The sequence below is a fragment of the Nicotiana attenuata genome, unplaced genomic scaffold (assembly GCF_001879085.1).
Source record: "Nicotiana attenuata strain UT unplaced genomic scaffold, NIATTr2, whole genome shotgun sequence".
In the NCBI taxonomy this organism is placed as follows: Eukaryota; Viridiplantae; Streptophyta; class Magnoliopsida; order Solanales; family Solanaceae; genus Nicotiana; species Nicotiana attenuata.
Window position 1 is genome coordinate 49,694 of NW_017670845.1, and position 25,249 is coordinate 74,942.

Below are 25,249 nucleotides of genomic sequence, written 5' to 3' on the forward strand. Positions count from 1 at the left end.
TCAATTGAAGTATATCTTTAGGACAAGATCAATATAATAGGAGAAACAAAAACACAATACACTCTTATCTTGAATAAAGAAATTTTCATTACAAATCAAGAAGAATGTCAAAAACTCAAAATAAAATCTAAAAGACAAGTACTTTAAGCAATTGAGAGTGACTATAAGGATATTAACAAAACCAAGAAGTAGATTTTTTCATGGAAGGCTTCATCTGTTTGTCTTCTTCTAGTGCTATCATACCCAAATGAGATGGATCTTCAAGCATCATTCTAGCTACCAAATAACCAGCAATGGACCATGTTTGGAATTTCCGAGCTTGTTTACCAATGTAACGACCATGTTTTCCATCATAGTACTCTGGCCAACTATCCTTTAGCAAACGAGTTTCTGTTTGTTCAATAGCTTTTCTTGCTAATTGGTGTCTTCCAGTCTTGATACATGCAGCAGTAAGGAGCCACAGAAGAACTAAGACACAAAAAATACAAGCAAATTGATGTCAATCAACTACACTTCAATCTCAAATTAGTTGTAGTTAACTATATGGATCATTTGTATCACATGTTCTATCCAAGCCAATTTCGCTTTAGAAGAATCATTTGATTTGTATTACACTGACCATCAACCTATCACTGTTGGATGTGTGTGAACAAAGTCCCATATGAAAAGTAAAAAAGAAAAGAAAGTTACTTATAAGATGGTGGATACTTTTAATGGTGTGAGGCTTTTTGGGAAAACGGTGCGGGCTTAGCCTAGAAGAGTATCATTGGGCCAATTTAGGTAAAAAACCATAACCCCTCCTCCTTTATTCGAGTTTGGAATATGTTATGCTTTGCTCACATAGTCAAGGTGGAGGGAGCCTTTATCCGAGGAGTTCAGTTGAACCTAGTATTTTCTCCTAGAACTAGATACATATGTGTAAAATTACTAAAATTTCAAGAAATACTAAATTCTGAATCGATAATTTCTATAGTACAATAAGTTTAGTGCTAAAAAAACATCAAAGGTTGAATTCATCAGGTTCAAAATCTTACACTCCATTCACCAATTAGTTTGTTAAGCTACTCAACAAGCATATTGCATACATCACAGTATGTTTGACAAATAATAAATCACTAACTAGAGATGAACTTTTGGGCTTTCAAAACAGGAGGAACTAACCTGGCCAAGATCCAGCATTATGGTAACTCCAGCTAGTATTTTTAGGATCACACCCCGTAACAATCCTCCATTCATGATTTTCCATGGCAGGATAACAAATTTTGAGTGGCATTTCTCCAACAAGCTCTTCCCATCGCGATTCAATGAGATCCATTATCGCTGAAGCTTGTTCAGGTGTAGCCAAAGAGGACAAAATTGCAATGCAATTACCCAAACAAAACCAACGGAAATCCATTCTAGCTGGACTAACATTTCCAATGAAGTAACCGCCGCGACTTGGCATGAAATCAAAAACCCAATCTGGTAGTGAATCTGGCATTACGTTGAACTTGTTAACTGCAGTGTGAGAGTACTCTTCTGTCTTGTAACGGTGTATATCATTCAAGTGTTTCATATCAAGCCAAAAGTAACTTCTCATGTGATAGCTTAAGGCATTAAGGCGTTTAATTATTCGATCTGAAAATTCTCTGCCTTCTTCATCTTGTTTTAGTAGAAACAAAGCACATTTTAAGGCCATAAAGAAAAGCGCTTGTATCTCAATTGGATAGCCATAAACTCCCTGACAAATTAACAACAGGACATAAATAGTCGAACTCGTGTGTTGGCAAAACACCGATAAGAGGAACTTTACTAGACACAAGTAGTAAGTTGGTATTGGCCAGAAACTTGAATAGTAAAGAAAGAACTTACGATACAAAGGATCATATTCGAAGCTATATTCAGAATAAATGGAAGGAGTACAGGATGAAAGAGCGGGAATGTGTAGCCTTTTGCCTATGAGTTCATTTGAATCTGAACTGGTGCACTAAGCTCCCGCTATGCGAGGGGTCCGAGGAAGGGCCGGACCATAGAGGTCTATTGTACGCAGTCTTACCCTGCATTTCTGCAAGAGGCTATTTCCATGGCTCGAACCCGTGACCTCCTGATCAAATAGCAGTAACTTTACCAGTTACGCCAAGGCTCCCCTTCCTATGAGTTCATTTGAAACCATAATTTTTTATATAGAGTATAGATGTATACTCACTCCGTTCCAATTTATGTGAACCTGTTTGACTGGGCACGGAATTTAAGAAAAAATGAAAGACTTTTGAAATTTGTGGTCCTAAACAACTCAAAAAGGGCCCAGAGTATTTGTGTGATTATAAAAGCTTTTCATTAAGGGTAGAATTGTAAGTTTAAGCTAAATTGTTACCAAATTTAGAAAAGGGTCATTCTTTTTAGAACGGACCAAAAAGGAAATAGGTTCACCTGGAACAGAGGGAGTACGTAAAAAAACTACTAAAATATCAATAAATATTAGATTTGAACCCACAATTTTATTAGTACAATAAATTCAATGCTAAGAATCTTAAATGTTAAACCCATTAAGATTAATTCCGGATCTGCCTCTGGAGGTGGATGCTGTAAAGTAAGTCGAAAGAAGGTAGATTTTGTTTTAGTTTAGACATGCAATATGGTAAAAAGTCTTATCTCAATATCATTCAATAGGCTAACAAACAAATCATATATCATTTTTAAGATGTAAGTACTCCTATATCTTAATTTCTTTTGCATGTATATATAGTTCAAGCCGAAAGCAATGAGTTCAATTGAACCTACAGAACCTGTCTAAATCCGCCTCTAGCTCAACAGCAATGGAAAAAAAGGAGAAGAGATCGCGTTCACGAGACTGACCATTCTGCGATCAATCATAGAGCATCCATCAGCGCAGAGCAAGGTCGGAAATGTATCAAAACCTTCTGCAAGACCTAAAGCCAGAATCAGGCGTATACCCTTTTGAAATTCAGGCATTTCAGCTAAAGAAGTGTCCCCTGTAGACTTTGTGTATGCACGAAGGAGTATAATCCACCAGAAGCCAGAATCTACAGGAGTAACTCTGCCTATAGCACATTCCCCAAAATCAGCAGCTATTGTATCAGAGTTCTTAACAGGATCATGAATTACTTTAAAACTTGCAGGCATAACTCCTTCCCTAACTTGAACTGGTCTATCTTCTTCTCCCATGATTGGAGCCGTAACGTTTTCAGAAGGAAATTTTTGACTATTTCAGGTTCACCATTCATCAAAAATGCCAATGCACTAGGCACAAAATCTCTCACAAATACCTGCCATAGTTTTTTTAAGTCAGAGGTGCAAGGTTCATTAAGAATCATTGATGTTTTCTCATTTTGATCAAATATACTACAACAACAACAACAACCCATTAAAATCGCACTAGTGGGGTCTGGGGAGGGTAGTGTGTACGCAGACCTTCCCTTACCCGAAGGAGTAGAGAGGCTGTTTCCGAAAGACCCACGGCTCAAGAAAACAAAAAGACAAAAGAAGATAGTATTAGTTTAGCACAACAATCATAGGAAAAATATGAACAAAATGAAATGCAGAAGAAAGATGCAAAGCAAAAGCGATAGCTAGTAAATAGGTCATACACTCAAAAGCGAAATAGTAAGACACATTGTCACTAACTATCTTAGACAAAAACCCTACCTGACTAGTCTCACAAAGGTACAAAGTAAGTCAAGACTCAACTACCTCCTAACCTACAACCCTAATACTCGACTTCCACATCTTCCTATCAAGTGTCATGTCCTCGGAAATCTGAAGCCTCGCCGTATCCTGCCTGATCACCTCTCCCCAATATTTCTTAGGCCGCCCCCTACCTCTTCTCGTGCCCTCCACAACCAGCCGCTCACACCTCCTTACCGAAGCATCTGGGCTTCTCCTCTGAACATGCCTGAACCATCTGAGCCTCGCTTCCTGCATCTTGTCATCAATGGGAGCCACGTGCACCTTCTCCCGAATATCATCATTCCTAATCTTATCCATCCTAGTGTGCCCGCAAATTGAAGATGCGAATATGTTCCATTACGAGCATTACTCAAATAGGATTATTCTAGTGTTCACCATCTCATCCAAAGCTTAAGCTATTATAGACGATACATTTTTATTAACTTAAATTAAATCTTAGACATTATCCACTGACCACCAACCTCAAACAATTGAATTGAAAACTGATCTTTGTGATGTGAGAATAATGCAATAACTTCATTATCCATATTATAGTGAAAATTGAACTCACTGATTCAAGATCCTTAATAATTACCCCCTGTCTCTTTTTATGCAGTGATATTTGGCTGGGCATAGAGTATAAGAAAGACAGAAAAGACTCTTCAGGAGATTCCTGTGGCTATAAAAATATATTAGTAAGGGTAGAATCAGATGTTTAAAGTTAAATTTTTTCCAAATATAGAAAAGCGACATTCTTCCCCGACCCAATTGATTCCACAGGGTTGTTGTTGTATAGAAAAGTGACATTCTTCTTTGAACAAATTAATAAGGAGATACTGTGACATAACATGGAATAAAGGGAGTATATGAAGTTGTAGCATCAACCTAAGAACTAGAATATGATAAAAAGCTGTACCTGATCATAGTTAAGTTCCTCGGTAGAATTATCAACAGCAGCAAGAGTTCCCACAGGTTGTCCGCGGAACTGAACTATAGAACGCCTTAAGGCTTCCCATGCTTCGCCTATTATAGGATGTGGCTCAACACAGTGGCTTGATCTGGGTGAATTTATGCTAGACCTTCTTCCTGGGGAAAACACACCATCAAGATTCCGTGGCGGCGAATGAGTTATTGACATTTCACTGAAAGATCTTTCGTCAAATGATCTTTTCCTTTCTATATTAACAGCTCTTGGTTTTTCCAGCAATCTAGACAAATCATCAGATTCCTCAATTTCGAATAAAGATGGAAGAGATGATTCGACATGTTTGACAGTTCCATTCTCAGAATCCATGGTACTACGCATTTTGAACAACCTTTTCAAGATCTGCACTTAGTCAATAGAATTAGCAATCTTTTAAGACTATCACGTAACATCAGTGCAATATCACAAAGTCAACCAGAAAGTTTTTGGGAGAATGGGGTTTATTAATCACATTCAGACACATGAATCAATTACAACAACTACGTCTCAGTCCTGAACAAGTTAGGGTTTGCTATATAATCCTTCTATTTGAATTGGAATATTCAACGCATCATATATAACTTTTATTTGGAATGCACCAGCTGGACATCAGTATTTACCAAAAATTTAGTTCCAAATTATAGACCTCAACTTACTTCCTTAACAAGCAAACTAGTATGAAAGCATCAGAATGAACAATACTATGTGTTATAACTCGAAGCCAGCTGGAAAACACCAGTTTGTTCATATTTTTAGAAATTAGCCATAATCATGATCAAGTCAAAATATCTCTCTCTCTCTCTCTCTCTCTCTCTCTCTCTCTCTCTCTGATGAAGGCAACGCAGCAAATACTCGAGAAGCCAGAGACAGAGCAAATAACTACAGTGTAAATCCTGTCTAATACAAAATTGAACAGGCATACGTACACTATAATATCGTAAAAATCCATTGGAACAGAAAATTAACAAGAATAATACATAGCAAGACAAACTACAAAGGTGGATTGAACGAAACGAATATAGCAGAGATAGATCCAAAATTTAATATCTATCATCACCGTCTAGATTTTTAGACACATAAACATAGTGTATGTGCACTCATGGTTCTCATGCACAGAGGCGGACCTATGTGTTGTGTTGAGGAGTCATGGGATCCCATAAACTTCGAGCACTACAATATGATAGGCGCAGATACAGTATACGGGGTGCTGGGGACAAACCTTGGTACGGTGAAGAACAACGAGCAGTGGAAGAGCCTAAACTTATTCCTGGGAACTAACCAAGAACGAACAATTAACCAAAAGAGTTGATTTATATGGAATATAGAGAAGACTTTGGAGGAGAAACTAGCGTCTTTATATATTATTGGAATGTGGGGTACATCGGTAGTTAAAGAATAGTTGACCTGGATATACCAGTAAATATATATATTGAGCTCTAATTTGGTGGTTGGGAAAAAGTTATCAACACGTTGGGATTGTCTAGGAAGATCCGATGGTAAGATCTGGGGAAATTCTAAGCCAAGCTGTCCGTTTACAACCTTTGTGCATGTCCTAAAAAAGGTTTGTGAAAATATGCCTTAATTGTACGTTGTCGGTTGGTAAAGAAATTATCGTACGGTCTTGCCAGATCATTTTATAGGAAGTAGCACAAATACGGCTGTTCTCCAATTATTTGGGGAAAAAGTTTGCTTAGTGCATCACATCAAAGTTAATTAATTTAACTCGAGTTCTTATTCAGTAATTTAAATTGTTTTGTATAGTTATAACTAAATATAATTCTTATTGGTTACGGTTAATATCCTTATCACACTATAGTTTATTTTGAAGTTTTTATTATAATCTACATTTATTAACTTTTTGATCATATATATTTATATTAGGTGTATAAAAGTTTTTATGTATATATTAGGTAATTTTTTTGGTTAATTTCTTTTTATTGTTTTTTTTTGTTTTTTGTTTTTTTTTTGTTTTTTTTGCGTTTCATGCCTTTTTACATCCTTTCCATTCTCCTTCTTTCCTTTTTTGCTTTCTTTGCCTTATATTAGTTTCTTAATATTATCTCATTTTGACTTGCCTTCCATTTATATTTTTCTTTCCTCTTTTGATATATACACGCAAAAGGGAAGAATAAACAAAGCCCCCTCGTGATCCTTTATTGGACAAGTGAGAATATTATATAAGAGACCTTATGTTTTCATATTGGATGATGTGCATATATCTGGCTTAATTAATTTGGTGCTGACTGGACGCTACGTGTAACTAAGACTTTGCCACCACGTGAATTGCCTTGTTTGTAGCGTGTGAAAGAAAATAATTCCAAATACAAATGTGTGTAGCGTATGAATTAAAGTATCTTATAATATTTTTGTTTTTTGAATCTTATATATGACATTTAATTAATTTCTTTTCTGAGGTTTCTTAGTGCTCATTTGCCTTGCTCTATTATATTGTTCAAACTCTACTAAGTACTAATAGTTGAAAAATGAAAAAGAAAAAAGAAAGATGAAAAATGCGAGAAGGGTTAATTATGAGGAACCTCTGATTTACAGGTTGTACTAAGGACTGCTAGTAACAGACAAGCAGAAATAGGGCGAGGCTCAAATAAGGCTGGCAAGTGGGCCGGTCCGGGGTCCTAAACGGGCCAAGTGGGCCGGTCCAAACGGTCACAGTCTCGGTCCCGGGCTGGTCCCAAATTAAACGGGCCAAACGGTCCCGGACCAAATGATCTTTTTGTAGGAACCGGTACGGGATCGGGTCCATAAACTCTGGTCCCGGGCTAAACGGTCCAGGCCGCGTGCTAAATGGGCCCAACGGCTAATTTTTTTTTTTTAAAAAAATTAAATAGAAATTAGGGACAAAAAGATGTTAAAAAAAATATCTAAGGCAATGCCATGTAAATTTTATTATAGAATTGTGACCTAAATTTTTTAATTTAAATTTAAAGTCTAAAGGCAAAAATATTGTAAAGAGATATTCAAAGCAATGCCTTAGCAATTTTATTATAGCATTAAAAAAACATGGAAATATCTTTCTTAGTCTTCCCCCCTATGGAATGAGCACAACAAAGTGCTAATACCACCATTGAGAAGAAAAAGAAACTAATCAAGATGTGCCAAAATACATGTTACATAATACATACTAATTTTTGTTCATACAAGTTACATAGTATCTCTTACAAACTTCATAAATCCTTCAAGGTTGTCACGACCCCAAACCACCCCGGTCATGATGATGCCTATCGCAGTACTAGGCCAACCGATTCGACATTTATAACATAAAAGGACTTTTCTTAATTCATTTACTAATAAGATAGTATCACAAATTTTTTGTTTAAACATTCCAAAACAAGCGGAAACAAATATGAAAATCATCAACACTGCTCGATCCCAGTGTCACTAGTTATGAGCCACTAAAATACAACTTGATACTGTCTACTCAATACAAGATGAGTCTGATAAAAGCAAATACTAAAATAGGAAGGAGAAAGGCAAGGCTGCCGACGCCATGCAGCTACCTTGCAATCTCCGGAATGCTCTGAAGGCAAGAGACAACCCTCACTCGGATGCTCTGGCACCTGGATCTGCACACAAAGTGCAGGGAGTAACGTGAGTACGCCAACTCAGTAAGTAACAATTATAAATAAAGGCTGAGTGCAGTGACGAGCATTTAAAATCATATACATATCATAACTTAAAAACCTTAGTGGGATAACAAGATCAAATCAATAATTAAATTCTGAACATCTAGTAAAACTCGAGTTTCAATGAAAAGTCGTAAAAAATATTTGTTCAACATTTTCAATAGAGGCTCAGTATAAAGAAGAGTGAAAACAGTATTTTCATAAAACAAGCCCCCCGGGCAAAGCATCACCCACACATATAGCCCCTCGGGCAAGCCTCTCAGTCACTCGCGACTCAACTATCATCAATAACCTCTCACACTCAGCACTCACGCTCAACAAATATCTTATAATAACTACTGCGGCGTGCAGCCCGATCCATAAATATATAGCCGACTGCGCTCACTGGGGGTGTGCAGACTCCGGGGGGGGGGGGGGGGGCTCCTACAGCCCAAGCGCTATATCGCTGCGGCGTGCAACCCGATCCATATATATACATAAATAACACTGCGGCATGCAGCCCGATCCATAACTATCCTCACAATCCAGCCCCGACCTCACTCACTCACCAGCCTTACAGCCACTCGGGCATCTCAGTGCAAACTTAGGGAACTCAGCCCAAAACACTTTCATAAATATTAAAATAGAGTGATGAACAAGATTAAACAGTAAACAGGTATAAACCATGACCGAGGATAAAGCTTTCTATCAAAACAATGTGAGGGTAATAGTAAAATACCCCTAAGGGTCCAAACAGTACGGCACAAGGCCCAAACATGACATTCAGCCCAAGTTAACAGAATTATTTCTAAAACACATAGATATCATATAGAGTTTATCAAAATATGCCATCTACAGTTGCCACGGAACGGACCAAGTCACAATCCCTACGGGTGCACACCCACATGCCCGTCACCTATCATGTGCGTCACCTTGATGGGTTTTCAATGTCTTTGCCTTATGTATTGATGATCTAACAAACTTACTGTCAAGAATTAGATAGGGAACCTGACACACGTGGCACACATTGTAAATGAACGAATTCCAGCCTGAACTCCAGCTAATATGAACTGCTGCAAGTGTAGAGAATAGAGGAACAAGACAGGGACCTGATCCCTTGGTGTTCTCTGACAGAAGTACAAGTCAACTATACAGCTGGAAAGCATCTGCAGAAAGTAACTGCCTGCAACTGTACACGCGATAGTGCAATAGACAATGCAGTAGTCACTTCCCATTAGGAAGAGGCGTGTACCAACCAAGAATTGACATCATCCTTGGGATGTCTTTGGTAGTATAACAACATAATGTAAGGCACAAGATTTTCACTTGAGCATTTAGTGATATTCTCTCAAGCAAAAAAAAAAAAAAAAGATCTGATCCAGCATTGAAGTCACAAGTGTGTCAAGAACAAGAAGACAACTCCACTAAGGATCAATTCCACAATGAATCTATGTGTGTCCGTAGTTGAGTTGTAATCTTGTTATTTGTTCTTCATTGTAACTCCTATCTTGCTTTTTTAGAAGCTTTGTTTTAGGAAACTCAAAATCATAAACCTTTTGAGTTTGTGTTGTGACTAGAGTTAGTCATAAGTTAATATCTTTGTAACTAGTGAGTGACAAAGTGGCTTGTGGTAAGTGTATCACAAGTTAGTTGAGTTGAAGTCTTTGTAATAGAGTCATTAAAAAGTGGCTTGTAATGGTGTGTTTACAAGTTAGTAAAGTTGAAATCCTACAAGTGTAGGTCGTGGTTTTCGTCCCCTTGAGTTGGGATTTTTCCCCGTAAAAATGCCGCGTCTCATTTACTTACTGTTTTAATTAGTATTCTCAATGGAAACTCATAGAGGACCAGGTACTCTATAGTTTGGTGGATACATATAAACTAACAATTGGTATCAGAGCGGGTTCTTTCTAAAAGGTTCACACCTAGAAAGGATCTCAATGGCTGCTCCACCTAACTTTGAGGAAGGACAATCAACCTACAGACCTCCTAGATTTAGTGATCAGTAGTACGGATGGTGGAAGACTCGCATGCATGATTTTATAATGGTAGAAGACTCCGAGCTGTGGGACGTCATTTGTGATGGTCCACATGTTCCTATGCAGAAGGTTGGAGCCTAAGACCAGAAAAGAATACAGTGAAATCGACAGAAAAGCTGTTGAAAAGAATTTTCGTGCCAAGAAGATCTTGGTATACGGTATAGGACCTGATGAGTACAATAGAATCTCACTGTCAACCTACCAAGGAAATATGGGAAGCGCTGCAAACGACACATGAAGGAACCACTCAGGTTAAACAATCCAAGATTGACATGCTCACCACCGAGTATGAGCTCTTCAAAACGAAAGATGATGAGTCTATACAAGATTTGCATACTAGATTCACATCTATCATAAATGAGCTTCATTTACTTGGAGAAATCATTCCCACAAACAAGCTTGCTAGGAAAGTTCTTAGCGTTTTACCTAGCTCTTGGGAGAGTAAGGTGAATGCTATCACTAAAGCTAAGGATTTGCAAACTCTAACCATGGATGTGCTGATTGAAAATCTAAAGACATATGAGATGAAAAGAAAGAAAGACAGTGAAAGAAGAGAGCCAAAGAAGGAGAAGAACCTGGTGCTCAAGGCTGAAAATAGTGACTCAAGTGAAGAAGATAGTGATATGTCCTATCTTACTAAAAGGTTTCAAAAGATGGTTCGAAGAAATGGTAGTATACCAAAAAGGGGCAGTTCAAGTAAGCCAAGGAACTATGATCTGTGTCACAAGTGTGGAAAGCCAGGGCATTTCATCTAGGAATGTCCACTTCTGAAACAAGAGCATTACAAAAACAACACTGACAAAGGAGCAAAAAGGAATCTAGTCCCTGACAAACAATTCAGTCGAAAAAGTGCAGCTGACAATGTTGTGAAGCAAGCCCTAGCTGCATGGGGAGATTCATCCAGTGAATCAGAAGGGGAACCAGACTCAGGAAACAACTCCATGATGGTAGTGGAAAATGAAGCAAAGAAATATGACTCACTGTTTGCACTGATGGCTCAATCTGATGATGATGGGGAGGATGGAAATGATGAGGTAAATTTCAGGGAAGTTCAGAGAAATCTAAAGTCTTACTCTTCTAAGAAATTAATGTTATTAGCAAATGTTCTAATTGATGCATATTGTAGCCTTATTAATGATAAGGATATCTTGACCATAGAGCTAGGAGATGCTGAACAATCTAGAGATGATCTGGTGGTCTGTGTAGTTGATTTAAATGAGACCATAACCAATCTTGAAAAAGAAAAGGAAGCTCTAACTGAAAAAATAAATAGTGTAGAAAATGAGAGAGATGACTTGATGGTAGTGGTTGTTGACTTGAAGAAAACCATAGAAAGCTTTAGCAATGAAAAACATACTCTAGAAGAGAAAATTGCAGCTACTGAGCAAGAGAGGGATGCCTTTTCGGTGATAATCACTGACCTAGAGGAAACCATTGAGGGACTCAAATCAGAACTTAGGCCTGCAAGTATTGAGAAAGGAAAAGAAGTAGCTAGTGAGACACACATCAAGCTTGAAAAGGAATTAAATGATGTTAAAACTAGTCTATGTGGAGAACTGGAGAAAAATAGGCAACTTCAAGCTGAATTGGAGAAAGTAAAAATTGACCTTGAAATATCTCTCAAGTAGACCTGATCTTCAGAAGCTGTCACTGCTATGTACCTCAAAAATAGTGGAAATAGGCAGGGAATCGGGTTCGAAAAGGAGAAAACTCCTTACAACCCTCACAACAAGTATGTCACTATTCCCGATAACTAGCTTCGTACCCACTGTAGGAACAATGGGCACTTCAAAGAAAATTGCCAGGCCAGGGTTCAATTCATTTAGAAAAACAAAGTGTTTGGTGAAAAAGTGACTACTAGCAGGGGACCAGGTACCACTCGCAAAAATCGCATATTGCCTGCATGGACTAAGAAAGCTCTTCTCCACCCTTTTGCTCACTACAAGGCACCCAAACTAGTTTGGGTTCCTAAATCTAAACCATAATTTATATGTGCAGGGAACAGTGAGAGGAAGCGGACTGCAATGGATCATGGACAATGGATGCTCAAAGCACATGATTGGAAACACCATGAATTTTCTCTCACTGAAAGCCCTGCAAGGAGGGAATGTATCCTTTAGAAATGGAAAGAAGGGGTACATTCTTGGTATCGGAAAGGAAACAAAGTAGAGTTCGTGTCTAAGATGGTGATATGAGCTGCTTGAAGGCATTTGATAATGATGCGGAGCTTTGGCATAGAGGATTAGGGGCATGCAAGTTTCTCACTTCTGAATAAATTGATAAAGAAGGACCTGGTCCATGGTCTGTCAAATTCGAAGTTCAAATAACTCGGAGTGTGCGATGTATGTGCTAGAGGAAAACATGTGAAATCATCCTTTAAGCCCAAGAAGGATGTCAGCACGTCAAAACCACTCGAACTCCTTCATATCTATTTGTGTGTCCTATAAGAATACCAAGCAGGGGTGGAAAGAAGTATATCTTTGTGATTGTGGACGACTACTCAAGATTCACTTGGACACTATTTCTTAGGACAAAAGATGAGACTTCGAGGTATTTGTGGCCTTTGTCAAGAAAATCCAAGTGAAGATGGAATTGAAAGTAGCCTGCATCAGATCTGACCACGGAACAGAATTTGACAACGTAAGGACTCCACAGCAAAATGGTGCTGACTGAAAGATAGAACAGAACTCTAGAAGACATGGCACGGAAAATACTCATTGTCAGTGGAATAGCAAAAATCTCTAGGCAGAGGCAATAAACACTGCGTGGTACTTGATGAAGAGGTGCTTGATCCGGTCCCTCCTGAACAAAACTCCTTATGAGTTATTCAATGGTAGAAAACCAAAGACAACTCATTTGAGAACCTTTGGATGCAAATACTATGTTCTCAACAATGGAAGGGTCAGCTTGGGAAGTTTGATGCAAAAAAATGATGAAGGAATCTTTCTAGGATATTCCTCAAAAAGCAAAGCTTACAAGGTCTACAACGAAAAGGACACTATGTGTGAAAAAACGTGTCCATGTGTTGTTCAACGAGACACCCTCTTCTTGTAAGAAAGGAAACAATGACGATCTAGACAATGAACCACTTTTGGTTCTTGGGAAATATCCGATGCTTCCAATCACAAAGCTGACATGATGAGCCAAATGAGGGAAGCAGGTGAAGAAAATACGACATCCTTTCCCACTCCTCAAGAGGAACCTGGTACTCCAATCACTACCACTAAGGCTGAAGAAAGAGTTTGAGATTCAGTCTAAGGCACTCCACAAGTAACAAAACAAGGAGTGCAGGGAAATCTATCCAATTTGCCCAGTTCCTCTACCAATCCAACTCCAGTCCCAAATTGGAAACACAAAAGCTCCCATCCACTTGATAATAAAATCACCCCCATTGATTCTGGGATTCAAACAAGATCAAAAGCCAGAAATTCTCTAGTCCTCTCTGTATTTCTATCCCATATAGAACCCAAAAAATATCAAGGAAGCCTTGAAGGATGCTGACTGGATTACAACAATGCAAGAGGAGCTGCATCAATTTGAAAGAAACAAGGTTATTTGGTGGTCAAGAAGAGCACATCTGGAATTGCTCATTCTATTGGATCATGCTTAATCTCATTGGGTACAAGGAAACACAACCCAGTGGCTCTCTCAATAGCTGAAGCAAACACTCTCAACATGGCAAAGAACCCGGTCCAGCACAAGAAAACCAAACACATTGATGTCAGATACCATTGTCTCAGAGATAATGTGGAAAAAGGGACTTATTTGTATGAGATTTTGCTACACAGAAGATCAAATTGCAGACATCTTCACAAAAGCTGTGAGCAGGGAACATTGAGAGAGAAATAGGATGGCACTTGGGTTAATTAAACCTACGTGAGAACCTGTTTCTGCTCACATGACCATGAAAGTCTCATTCAGGTAAAATTGGTTAAAGTGTTTTCTGACTAGGCCTAACTCACATCTATACCGTTGCAGGTAAACACGCATGACAATCATTGAAGCTAAAGGTACAATGTTGAACTGCGAAAGAGAGCTGCAAAAAATCTATTACAAAAATTGGTCAGGATCTAGGTTCCTGTACCACAGGCTAGTTGTAATGTGTTTTTCGCATGCTTTTTCAAAAAGGTTAACAAAATTAATTCAACTGCCACATCATCCGACTTTTCAGAGTCTGCATATCACGTCTTATCTTTCAAATCCTTTCACCTCCTCTGTACGTTACGTATTCCCACAAACCTACCGCCGTTTCAAAATCCTTCAGAACCCGTTCCTCTCCCCTCTAATTATTAGCCATTCTTCCCATAAAACCCTCTCTCTCATAGCAGTCCTAAACCTTCATCTCCTCTGTATCTCTGTGATCCCCTCTTCCCTTCTCTCTCACTCAAATTTCTCTACCAAATCCTCTTTACAATGGCAAACGAACAGTCTCTTCCTTCGCCTTCCATCAACACCACTCCCACTTCTCCATCTTCCTTAACGTCACCCCCAAAAACCCACTCTTCCACTATCCCCAATACTACTACACCCACACCTGTTTCCTCCTCATCTCGTATCGCCTTTCCTTCTCCGTCAAGCTCTGTCTCCCTTCCATGTGTTGAAAACCCCATTTCTCCCCCTTCTTTTGATCTCACCAAAGAACGCTTAGAAAGTGTTACCCCTCAGGTGTCAGAGGTCTCTGAGGATGATCCTGATCAATATTTGAACTCCTCCATTTTGGACTCAATGGCTCCCACGGAGTCACCAGAAAAGAAAGCAGCACACAATATCATGGCTATCGCTGCTGAGAGTCTTTTGAATGAAGGAGCCTCCCTTTTGTCTGAGTCTCAGGGGGAAGAAACTCCATTCCTAGAGGATGAAAGAACCTTGGTAATCTTCGAGTCTCCAGTCCATGAAACAGTCACAGAAAAACCTAGTGGAGAACCTGATTCTCTTCCAGTTGAAACAACTCAGGAACCTCTTGTTTATCCTAAGACTTGGATTCCATTCCACCCAGTGAGGTCCCTATTGATGAAGATGATATGGTTCTCAGTGCGCGGTTTAAGATGTGCAAATCAGCAGTGACTCCTGAATCCTCTTCCAAGCGCCCCTCTAGCAGGCTGCAGCAGAAAGCGGCTTTCGAGTCTGCCTTGCAGAAAGTAAGAGGAGTATCAAGAAAAACGAAAAGAGGTTGATGAAACAGGGGGAATTGTAGACCGAAAAAAGCAGTCCGAGTNTCCTTAGTGAAACGATCTACAAAAATCCAGAAGTTTGTGGTTGGAGCTTCGGATGAAGCTATTGAAAAACAAAGTGGAACATCTGTGAAGGGTAGCAGTAAGTCTAAGAAGGTTGTAATTGAGCAAGCCATGTTTGAAAGAGATACTGTGGGGGTTGCAAGCTGAAAGGGAAGTCTGTTGAAGGGTCTAGAAAACGAAAACGGGAAATTGTAGGGGGACCTGGTTCTACGAAGACCATACCCTGTGATAGTGGTCTTTGGCAGGAGAGATTGAGAACTCAGAAAGTCTTGTGGGGTCGTATGTTTGACCTGGCAATCTCAGAGATGGCAGGTATGAGGCAAGTTCTGGAGATGGTGGAATTTCAGCAGTGGGATCATTGTTTCAAGAGGATGTGCCTAAGGTGTACGAAGATGCGGTACAAAACTTCTACGCATCTCTCTTCACTGTTGAGGGGGACCACATCTGTGTGCTAGTAAATGGAATAGACATTGTGCTTGACGCTTCAGCTTTGGGGAAAGTTCTCCAAGTTCTATGTGAAGGGATGTCCTCAATCAAGGGTGCTTGTGGAGCTAACTTTAGGAGAGCTATTATGAAAGAGCAAGCTATTCAGCAGGGGGAACGGGTGCATAAGAAGGCACTACTTCCTAAGTATCAGCTTCTCTTTGAGCTGGTCAATAAGGTGCTCTTACCTCGTGCTGAGAGGCAGTCTATCGCTTCAAAGTCTGATCTGGTCTTAATGGAGGCTCTTGATGAGTTTTCTCCGATCAATCTGCCAGCAATCATGATAGAACACATGCAAAAGGTGGCAAACTTTAAAGGTGGCAATCACGGGCTTCCATATGGCTTTCTCCTCACTCGAGTGTTTCAGTTCTACAAGGTTCCTTTGGCCAATCCCAAAGTGGGTACCCGCAATCGAACCTTCTCCAAAACCATTCTGGAAGAGTGTGAGTGTGTAGAAAAGGTTGGTGGAAGCATCTCGACCATTTCTCAGCTGATCAATGCTCAAAATACTGCTACCGAAGAGATCAGGAGGTTGAGGGCTCAGAATGCCATACTGGAAACTCAGCTTAGTCAAGTTGTTGGGGCACCTGGTTCTGTTAATTCTTCCCATGAAGACGTTGCCCGCTTGACCAAGGAAAATAATGAGCTTCGCGCAAAATTTCTTGAAGAGCAGCTGTCTGCAAATGCCCGTATGGACCTGGTTCTCAAAACCCTTGCTGCCTCCTTCTCCAAGTCTCCCTCTTCTAGTGCCCCTTAGAAACCTCTCAGTGACCAGTTGTCTTCTATTATAATGTTTTGTGGCTGTTGTTTTTTTTGATGGCATGCTGGATTTCACCATTACTGCTCCTGTTTAATCAGTCCATTTTCATATCAATGAAACAGCTCTTCCTATTGCTTGTACAATGCTATTTTCCTTTTGCTTCTTTTTTCTGTCATGTTGTGTGCACATATGTGGCATGAGTTGGCTATGTTAGACTTCTTTATGCTGTTTGCCTGCTTGTGTATTTTTAATGATGCCAAAAAGGGGGAAGTATAATTGAAATTGAAACAGGGGATCAAGCATAGACAGGGGATCTGATTAAGGGGGAAGCATAAAGTCAGGTGGGACTTGTGAAGTTCCTTTTACCTTATCTGGTTATTTCTGCTCTAAATACATGTTTTCAATGTCTAAGTTTGTCATCATCAAAAAGGGGGAAATTGATGGGTTTTCAATTTCTTTGCCTTATGTTTTGATGATCTAACAAACTTACTGTCAAGAACCAGATAGGGAACCTGACACACCTGGCACACATTGCAAATGAACGAATTCCAGCCTGAACTCCAGTTAATGTGAACTGCTGCAAGTGTAGAGAATAGAGGAAAAAGACAGGGACCTGATCCCTTGGTGTTCTCTGATAGAAGTACAAGTCAACTATACAGCTGGAAAGCAACTGCAGAAAGTGATTGCCTGCAACTGTACACGCGACAGTGCAGCAGACACTTCCCATTGGGAAGAGGCGTGTACCAACCAAGAATTGACATCATCCTTGGGATGTCTTTGGTAGTATAACAACATGGTGTAAGGAACAAGATTTTCACTTGAGCATTTAGTGATATTCTCTCAAGCAGAAAAAAAGATTTGATCCATCATTGAAGTCATAAGTGTGTCAAGAACAAGAAGACAACTCCACTAAGGATCAGTTCCACAATGAATCTATGTGTGTCCGTAGTTGAGTTGTAATCTTGTTGTTTGTTCTTCATTGTAACTCCTATATTGCTTTCTTAGAAGCTTTGTTTTAGGAAACTCAAAATCATAAACCTTCTGAGTTTGTATTGTGACTAGAGTTAGTCATAAGTTAAAGTCTTTGTAACTAGTGAGTGACAAAGTGGCTTGTGGTAAGTGTATCACAAGTTAGTTGAGTTCAAGTCTTTGTAATAGAGTCATTACAAAGTGGCTTGTAATAGTGTGTTTATAAGTTAGTGAAGTTGAAAGCCTACAAGTGTAGGTCGTGATTTTTGTCCCCTTGAGTTGGGATTTTTCCACGCAAATATACTGTGTCTCATTTACTTACTGTTTTAATTAGTATTCTCAGTGGAAACTCATAGAGGACCAGGTACTCTATAGTTTGGTGGATTCATATAAACTAACACACCTCATTTATCAAAAAAAAGTACGAAATTTCGGGGTTTCATACCCTCAGGTCTTGATTTACAATCGTTACTTACCTCGAACCGGGCAAAAATCTACTCCGTAATTCCCTTGTCTCTCGACTCAGCCTCAAATCATCCCGAATCTATCCAAAATCAGAATCATAACATCAATACATGCCAAAGGAACAAAGCCCACGCGAAAATTATCAAATTAAATAGAAATTTCCGAAATTGGCAAAACCCGACCCTCGGTCCCACGTCTCGGAATCCGATAAAAATCACATCACTAGAATCCTTATCCTCTCACGAGTCTATACATACCAAAATCATCAAAATCGGACCTCAAATCCCCAATTGAACTCTCCAATTTCAAGCCCTAATCTCCCAATTTCTTCCCTATTTTTCCCACTAAAATCATGATTAAACAATGGAATAATTGCCATAAACACAAGATACAAGGTCCAAGTAGCTTACCTCATTGAAAACACTAAATTCCCCCTTGATATCACAGCCCCCAAGCTCCAACTCGTCCAAAAATGGTGAAAAAAATGGCTAAAATTTGCGAAGCGAGGCTTTTATAGTTTCTGCCTAGCGATTTCCGCATCTGCGGTCTCCAAGCATTTCTGCGATGCCGTACCTGCGGAAAAGCCATCACAGGTGCGATTTTCACTTAACTTTTAAAATCCCGCTTCTGCCGTCCACAACCGCATCTGCGGTCTCAAAGATGCGGTCCTTTGTGCGCACCTACGAATTCGCCTCAGCTTCCAATCCTCTGCATCTGCGGCCTTGCTCACGCACCTTCGGCCTCGCACCTACGGTCCCCAATCCGCAGGTGCGGATATGACAGAAACAGCAGTTTCAGCTGCTCAAAACCAAGTCTAATCTTTCTGTTAACCATCCGAAACCATCACGAAGCCCTCGGGACCTCAACAAAACATACCCACAAGTCACATATCACCATTCAAACTTATTCCAACCTTCAGAACATTCAAAACAACATCAAAACACCAATTCACCCTCGGATTCAAGCCTAAGGATTCCCAAACTTCTGAATTCCGCAAATGATGCAAAAACCTATCAAACCTCATCCGAATGACCTGAAATTTTGCACACACGTCACAAATTAGACAACGGACCTACTCCAATTTCTGGAATTCCATTCTGACCCCGATATCAAGATTTCCACTGCCGACCGGAAAGCTGCAAATTTCCAATTTCGCGAATTCAAGCCTAAATCTACCACGGATCTCCAAATTACATTCCGATCAAGATCCTAAGTCCAAAATCACCTAACGAAGCTATCCGAATTATTAGAATTCACATCCGAGACCTTCTATACATAAGTCAACATCTGGTTGACTTTTCCAACTTAAGCTCCTAAATTAGAGACTAAGTGTCTCATTCCACTCCAAGACCACTTCGAACACAGAACAACCAACACAATATGATGAAATACAGCTGAACAACAATAAAGAAGCAGAAATGAGGAAGATAGGGCTGTAACTCATGAAACGATCGGCCGGGTCGTTACATCCTCTCCCTCTTAAACAAAAGTTCATCCTCGAACGAGTTCGAGAAACATACCTGAAGCCTCAAACAGGTATGGATATCTGCTCCGCATCTCCCGCTCGGTCTCCCAAGTAGCCTCCTCCACGGGTCGACCTCTCCACTTCACTTTCACTGAAGCTATATCCTTTGACCTCAACTTTCGAATCTGCCGCTCCAAAATAGCCACTGGCTCCACATCATAAGTCAAATCACCGTCTAATTGAACCGTGCCGAAATCCAATACATGAGACGGATCGCCAATATACTTCCGAAGCAAAGAAACATGAAATACCGGATGAACACTCGATAAGCTAGGTGGCAACGCCAGCTCATATGCCACCTCCCCAATCCTCCGAAGTACCTCAAAGGCCCAATGAACCGAGGACTCAATTTACCATTCTTCCCAAATCTCATAACACCCTTCATGGGTGATACCTTCAGTAGAACCTTCTCCCCAACCATGTAAGACACATCACGAACCTTCCTGTAAGTATAACTCTTTTGTCTCGATTACACTCTACGGAGCCGCTCTTGAATCACTTTCACCTTGTCCAAAGCATCCTGTACCAAGTCTGTACCCAAAAGCCCAGCCTCACCCGGCTCAAACCAACCAACTAGAGATCTACACCGTCTCCCATATAAAGCCTCATATGGAGCCATCTGAATACTTGACTGATAGCTGTTGTTATATGCAAACTCTGCGAGCGGTAGAAACTGATCCCATGAACCCCCAAAATCAATGACACAAGCGCGCAACATGTCCTCCAATATCTGAATAGTGCACTCGGATTGCCCCTCCGTCTGAGGGTGAAAAGCTGTGCTCAACTCAACCAGGGTACCCAACTCTCGCTGCACGGCTCTCCAAAACTGTAAAGTGAACTGAGACCTCTATCTGAAATGATGGAAACTGGGACACCATGCAGGCGAACAATCTCTCGGATATAATTCTCTTCTAACCACTCTGAAGAATAGGTAGTACACACAGGAATGAAGTGCGCGTACTTGGTTAGCCGATCCACAATCTCCCAAATAGCATCGAACTTCTTCAAAGTCCGTGGGAGGCCAACTACAAAATCCACGGTGATCCGCTCCCACTTCCATTCTGGAATATCCATCTGCTGAAGTAAGCCACCCGGCCTCTGATGCTCATATTTCACCTACTGACAATTGAGGCACCGAGCTACAAATCCCACTATATCTTTCTTCATTATCATCCACTAGTAGTGCTATCTCAAATCCTGGTACATCTTTGCGGCACCCGAATGGATGGAATACCGCGAGCTATGGGCCTCCTCCAGAATCAACTCCCGAAGTCCATCTACATTGGGTACACATATCCGGCCCTGCATCCTCAATACCCCATCATCACCAATAGTCACATCTCTGGCATCGTCTTGCTGAACTCTGTCCTTGAGGACAAGCAAATGAGGATCATCATACTGGCGCTCTCTGATGCGATCGAACAAGGAAGATCGAGAAACCACACAAGCTAAGATCCGGTTGGGCTCCGAAATATCCAACCTCACGAACCGATTGGCTAAGGCCTGAACATCAACTGTAAGAGGTCTCTCCACAACAGGAATATACGCCAAACTGCCCATACTCACCACCTTCCTACTCAAGGCATCGACCACTACATTGGCCTTCCCCGGATGGTACAAGATAGTGATATCATAATCCTTTAGCAGCTCCAACCACCTCCACTACCTCAAATTGAGATCCTTCTGCTAGAACAAGTGCTGGAGGCTACAATGATCAGTAAACACCTCACAAGATACACCATAGAGATAATGCCTCCAAATCTTCAACGCGTGAACAAAGGAAGCCAACTCCAAATCATGAACAGGGTAGTTCTTCTCATAGGGCTTCAACTGATGAGAAGCATAAGCAATCACTCTACCCTCCTGCATCAACACACATCCAATACCAACTCGAGAAGCATTACAATACACCGTATATGAACCTGAAGTTGATGGCAAAACTAACACTGGAGCTGTGGTCAAGGCAGTCTTGAGTGAGCTTCTGGAGGCTCGCCTCACACTCATCCGACCACATGAAAGGTGCACCCTTTTGAGTCAACTTGGTCAAGGGTGATGCAATAAATGAAAATCCCTGAATGAACCAGCGGTAATAACCCGCCAAACCAAGAAAACTGCGAATCTCTATGGCTGAGGACGGTCTAGGCCAACTCTAAACCGCCTCTACCTTCTTCGGATCAACCTGAATACCCTCACTGGATACCACGTGCCCCAAGAAAGCCACTGAACTGAGCCAAAAATCGCACTTGGAGAACTTTGCATAAAGCTTCTCCTCCCTCAACCGCTGCAATACAACTCTCAAATGCTCGGCGTGCTCATCCTGACTACGCGAGTATACCAGAATATTATCAATGAATACAATAGCAAACGTGTCGAGATAAGGCCGAAACACGCTGTTCATCAGATGCATGAACGTTGCTGGGGCATTGGTCAGCCCAAAAGACATCACAAGGAACTCATAATCACCATATCGGGTCCTGAAGGCTGTCTTATGAATATCTGAGTACCTGATCTTCAACTGGTGATACCCTGACCGGATATCAATCTTGGAGAACACCCTCGCTCCCTGGAACTGGTCAAATAAATCATCAATACGAGGCAAAGGATACTTGTTCTTGATTGTAACTTTGTTCAACTGCCTGTAATCAATGCACATCCTCATCGTGCCATCCTTCTTCTTCACAAATAGAACAGGCGCAGCCCCAGGCGACACACTAGGCCGAATAAACCCCTTATCAAGGAGTTCCTGAAGCTGTTCCTTCAACTCCTTCAACTCCTTCGGTGCCATACAATACGATAGAATAAAAATGGGCTGAGTGCCTGACACCGAATCAATACCAAAATTAATAACCCTGTCTGGGGCATGCCTGGCAGGTCTGCAGGAAACACATGTGGAAAATCCCTCACTACCGGGACTGAATCAATACTAGGAGCCTCTGCATGACATCCCTCACAAAGGCTAAGTAAGAGAGAGAACCCTTCCCAACAATCCGCTAGGCCTTCAAAAATGAAATCACCCTACTGGGAACAAAATCAGTCGAACCTTGCCACACGATATGTGGCACACCCGGCATAGCCAATGTCACTGTCTTAGCATGATAGTCCAAAATAGCACGACACGGAGATAGCCAATCCATGCCTAATATCACATTGAAATCCACCATACAAAGCAACAGAAGGTCCACTCAGGTCTCCAAACCCTCAATAGTCACCACATACGACCGATATACGCGGTCCACAACAATAGTATCGCCCACCGGAGTAGATACACAAAAAGATGATACGAGAGGCTCACGGGGTGAATCCAAATGACGAGCAAAATATGATGACACATATGAAAAAGTGGAACCAGGATCAGATAACACAGAGGCATCTTTGTGGCAAACTAAGACAATAGCTGTAATTACGACATCTAAAGTAATAGCGTCTGGTCTGGCTGGGAGTGCATAGAAACGGGCCTGTCCACCACCTGATCTACCCCCCTCTGAGGCGACTCCTAGCTGACTGATCCCCACCCCTAGCTGCCTGGGCGGGTGGTGAAGTAACTGGACCTGAAGTCAAGGCCTGACCCCTCTGTTGAGATGGACCCCCAAGAAGACGAGGACACTGTCTCCTCATATTCCCAAACTCTCCACACTCATAAAAACTCCCCGGTGCAGGGGACGGGGACTGAAGGGAACCTCTAGCACCGGGATGACTAGTAGAAGGACCTGTCATAGAAGAGCCCTGAACTGATGGAGCACGGGACAAGCTCTGGGCTGGAAGGGCATTAAGTGATGAATGGACCAGATGAGAACTGTGAGAACCATGGCCCGATGATGCCCCACGATGAAATGGGCGAGCTGACTGAGCATGCCTGAATGGACGACCTCTGCCGTGCTAAAACTGACCTCTCGAAGGAACTCCACTAAAGCTACCAGATCCCCGAACCCTCTTGGCCTCCCTCTCATCTCGCTCCTGGCGACGAACTGACTCAATCTCTCGGGCAATATCGACAACCTGCTCAAAAGTAGCACCTGACACCCTCTCTCTGGTTATGAGAATCCGAAGCTGATATGTGAGGCCATCCACGAACCTCCTTATCGTCTCTTTATCCGTAGGAACCAACCAAACAGCATGACGAGCTAGCTCTGAAAACCTCATCTCATACAGCATCACAGTCATGTCATCCTGACGCAACTGCTCGAACTGCCTGCGTAGCTCCTCCCTACGAGACTGTGGCACATACTTTTCCAAAAAGAGAGCGGAGTTATGCTGCTAGGTAAGGGGCGCTGCACCAATAGGCCTACGCCTCTCATAAGCCTCCCACCAAGTGAAGGCAACTCCAGAAAACTGAAAATTAGTAAATGGGACCCCACTGGTCTCCAGAATACCCGTTATATGAAGGATCCTCTGACACTTGTCCAAGAAATCCTGGGCATCCTCGCCCTCTGCACCGTTGAAAGTTGGAGGCTGAAGTCTACCAAACCTCTCCAATCAACGCTCCTCGTCCTCAGGCATAACTGACACTACAAAATCCTGAGAAGGTGCAACCGGCTGGGCTGGTGGTGCCTCCGGTATCTGCAATCCCTGAACAACTTGCTCGGGTGTGAGGGCAGCGGGAGTCTGAGTGCCTCCCCCCACCTGAGAAGTAGCGGCTGTGGTAGAAACTGCAACCGCCTGAGCAAGACTAGTTCACATGGTCAAGATCTGAGCCAAGGTCTCCTGAAGACCCGGAATAACAACAGACACAGTCGGTGCCTGAGCTGGTCCTGCTGGAGCATCCGCAACTGGGACCTGATCGTGAACTGGTGGATCTGCAGTTGCTGCCCTGGCTGCTGTGCGGGCTACACCCCTGCCCCTACCACGACCTCAACCGCGACTTCGGCCTCTAGTATCCCCAACTGGTGGTATTTATGGTCGTCCTCCCTATTTGGTAGCACGTGTCCTCACCATATGTGAGAGAATAGAATAGCAAAAGTTTAGTACTAGAATCAACAAATTCGCACGATAGGAATTTCAAGAATGTGAAGTTTTTCCTAAAGGTTCTGCAACCTCTCGAAGATAAGTACAGACGTCTCCATACCGATCCGCAAGACTCTACTAAACCAACTTATGACTGGTGAGACCTATGTAACCTAGGCTCTGATACCAACTTGTCATGACCCCAAACCATCCTGGTCGTGATGGCGCCTATCGCAGTATTGGGCCAGCTGATTCGACATTTATAACATAAAAGGACTTTTCTTAATTTATTTACTAATAAGATATTATCACAAATCTTTCGTTTAAACATTTCAAAACAAGCGGAAACAAATATGCAAATCATCAACACTGCCCGATCCCAGTGTCATTAGTCATGAGCCAATAAAATACTACCTGATATTGTCTACTCAATACAAGATGAGTCTGATAAAAAAAATACTAAAGATAGGAAGGAGAAAGGTAGAGCTGCGGATGCCATGCAGCTATCTTGCAATCTCCGGAATGCTCTGAAGGCAAGAGACAACTCTCACTTGGATGCTCTGGCACCTGGATCTGCACACAAGAT

At 41.4% G+C, this 25,249-nt stretch overlaps 1 protein-coding gene and 1 pseudogene across 1 annotated transcript; both read right to left on the bottom strand.

Moving 5' to 3' along the window:
• Positions 1 to 34: 34 nt before the first annotated feature.
• LOC109243849 lies at positions 35 to 6,014 on the bottom strand (annotated as a pseudogene).
• Positions 6,015 to 16,788: 10,774 nt separating this feature from the next.
• LOC109243843 (RNA-directed DNA polymerase homolog) lies at positions 16,789 to 22,375 on the bottom strand. Its single transcript, XM_019410844.1, has 3 exons — positions 21,956 to 22,375; positions 17,285 to 17,340; positions 16,789 to 16,849 (listed from the first exon to the last, which is right to left on the bottom strand). Exons 1-3 carry the CDS (start codon positions 22,373 to 22,375, stop codon positions 16,789 to 16,791), a joined length of 537 nt encoding a protein of 178 aa, XP_019266389.1.
• Positions 22,376 to 25,249: the final 2,874 nt, after the last annotated feature.

What these genes read in the sequence shown, in the direction of transcription:
- LOC109243843 (XM_019410844.1), bottom strand. Translation starts at nt 22,375, where the DNA reads ATGTGCATTGATTACAGGCAGTTGAACAAAGTTACAATCAAGAACAAG. An exon ending in AGTTCTCCAAGTGCGATTTT is followed by an intron (nt 17,341 to 21,955) that starts TGGCTCAGTTCA and finishes CTACACTTGCAG; the next exon opens with CAGTTCACATTAACTGGAGT. An exon ending in TCATTTGCAATGTGTGCCAG is followed by an intron (nt 16,850 to 17,284) that starts GTGTGTCAGGTT and finishes CTGATTAAACAG; the next exon opens with GAGCAGTAATGGTGAAATCC.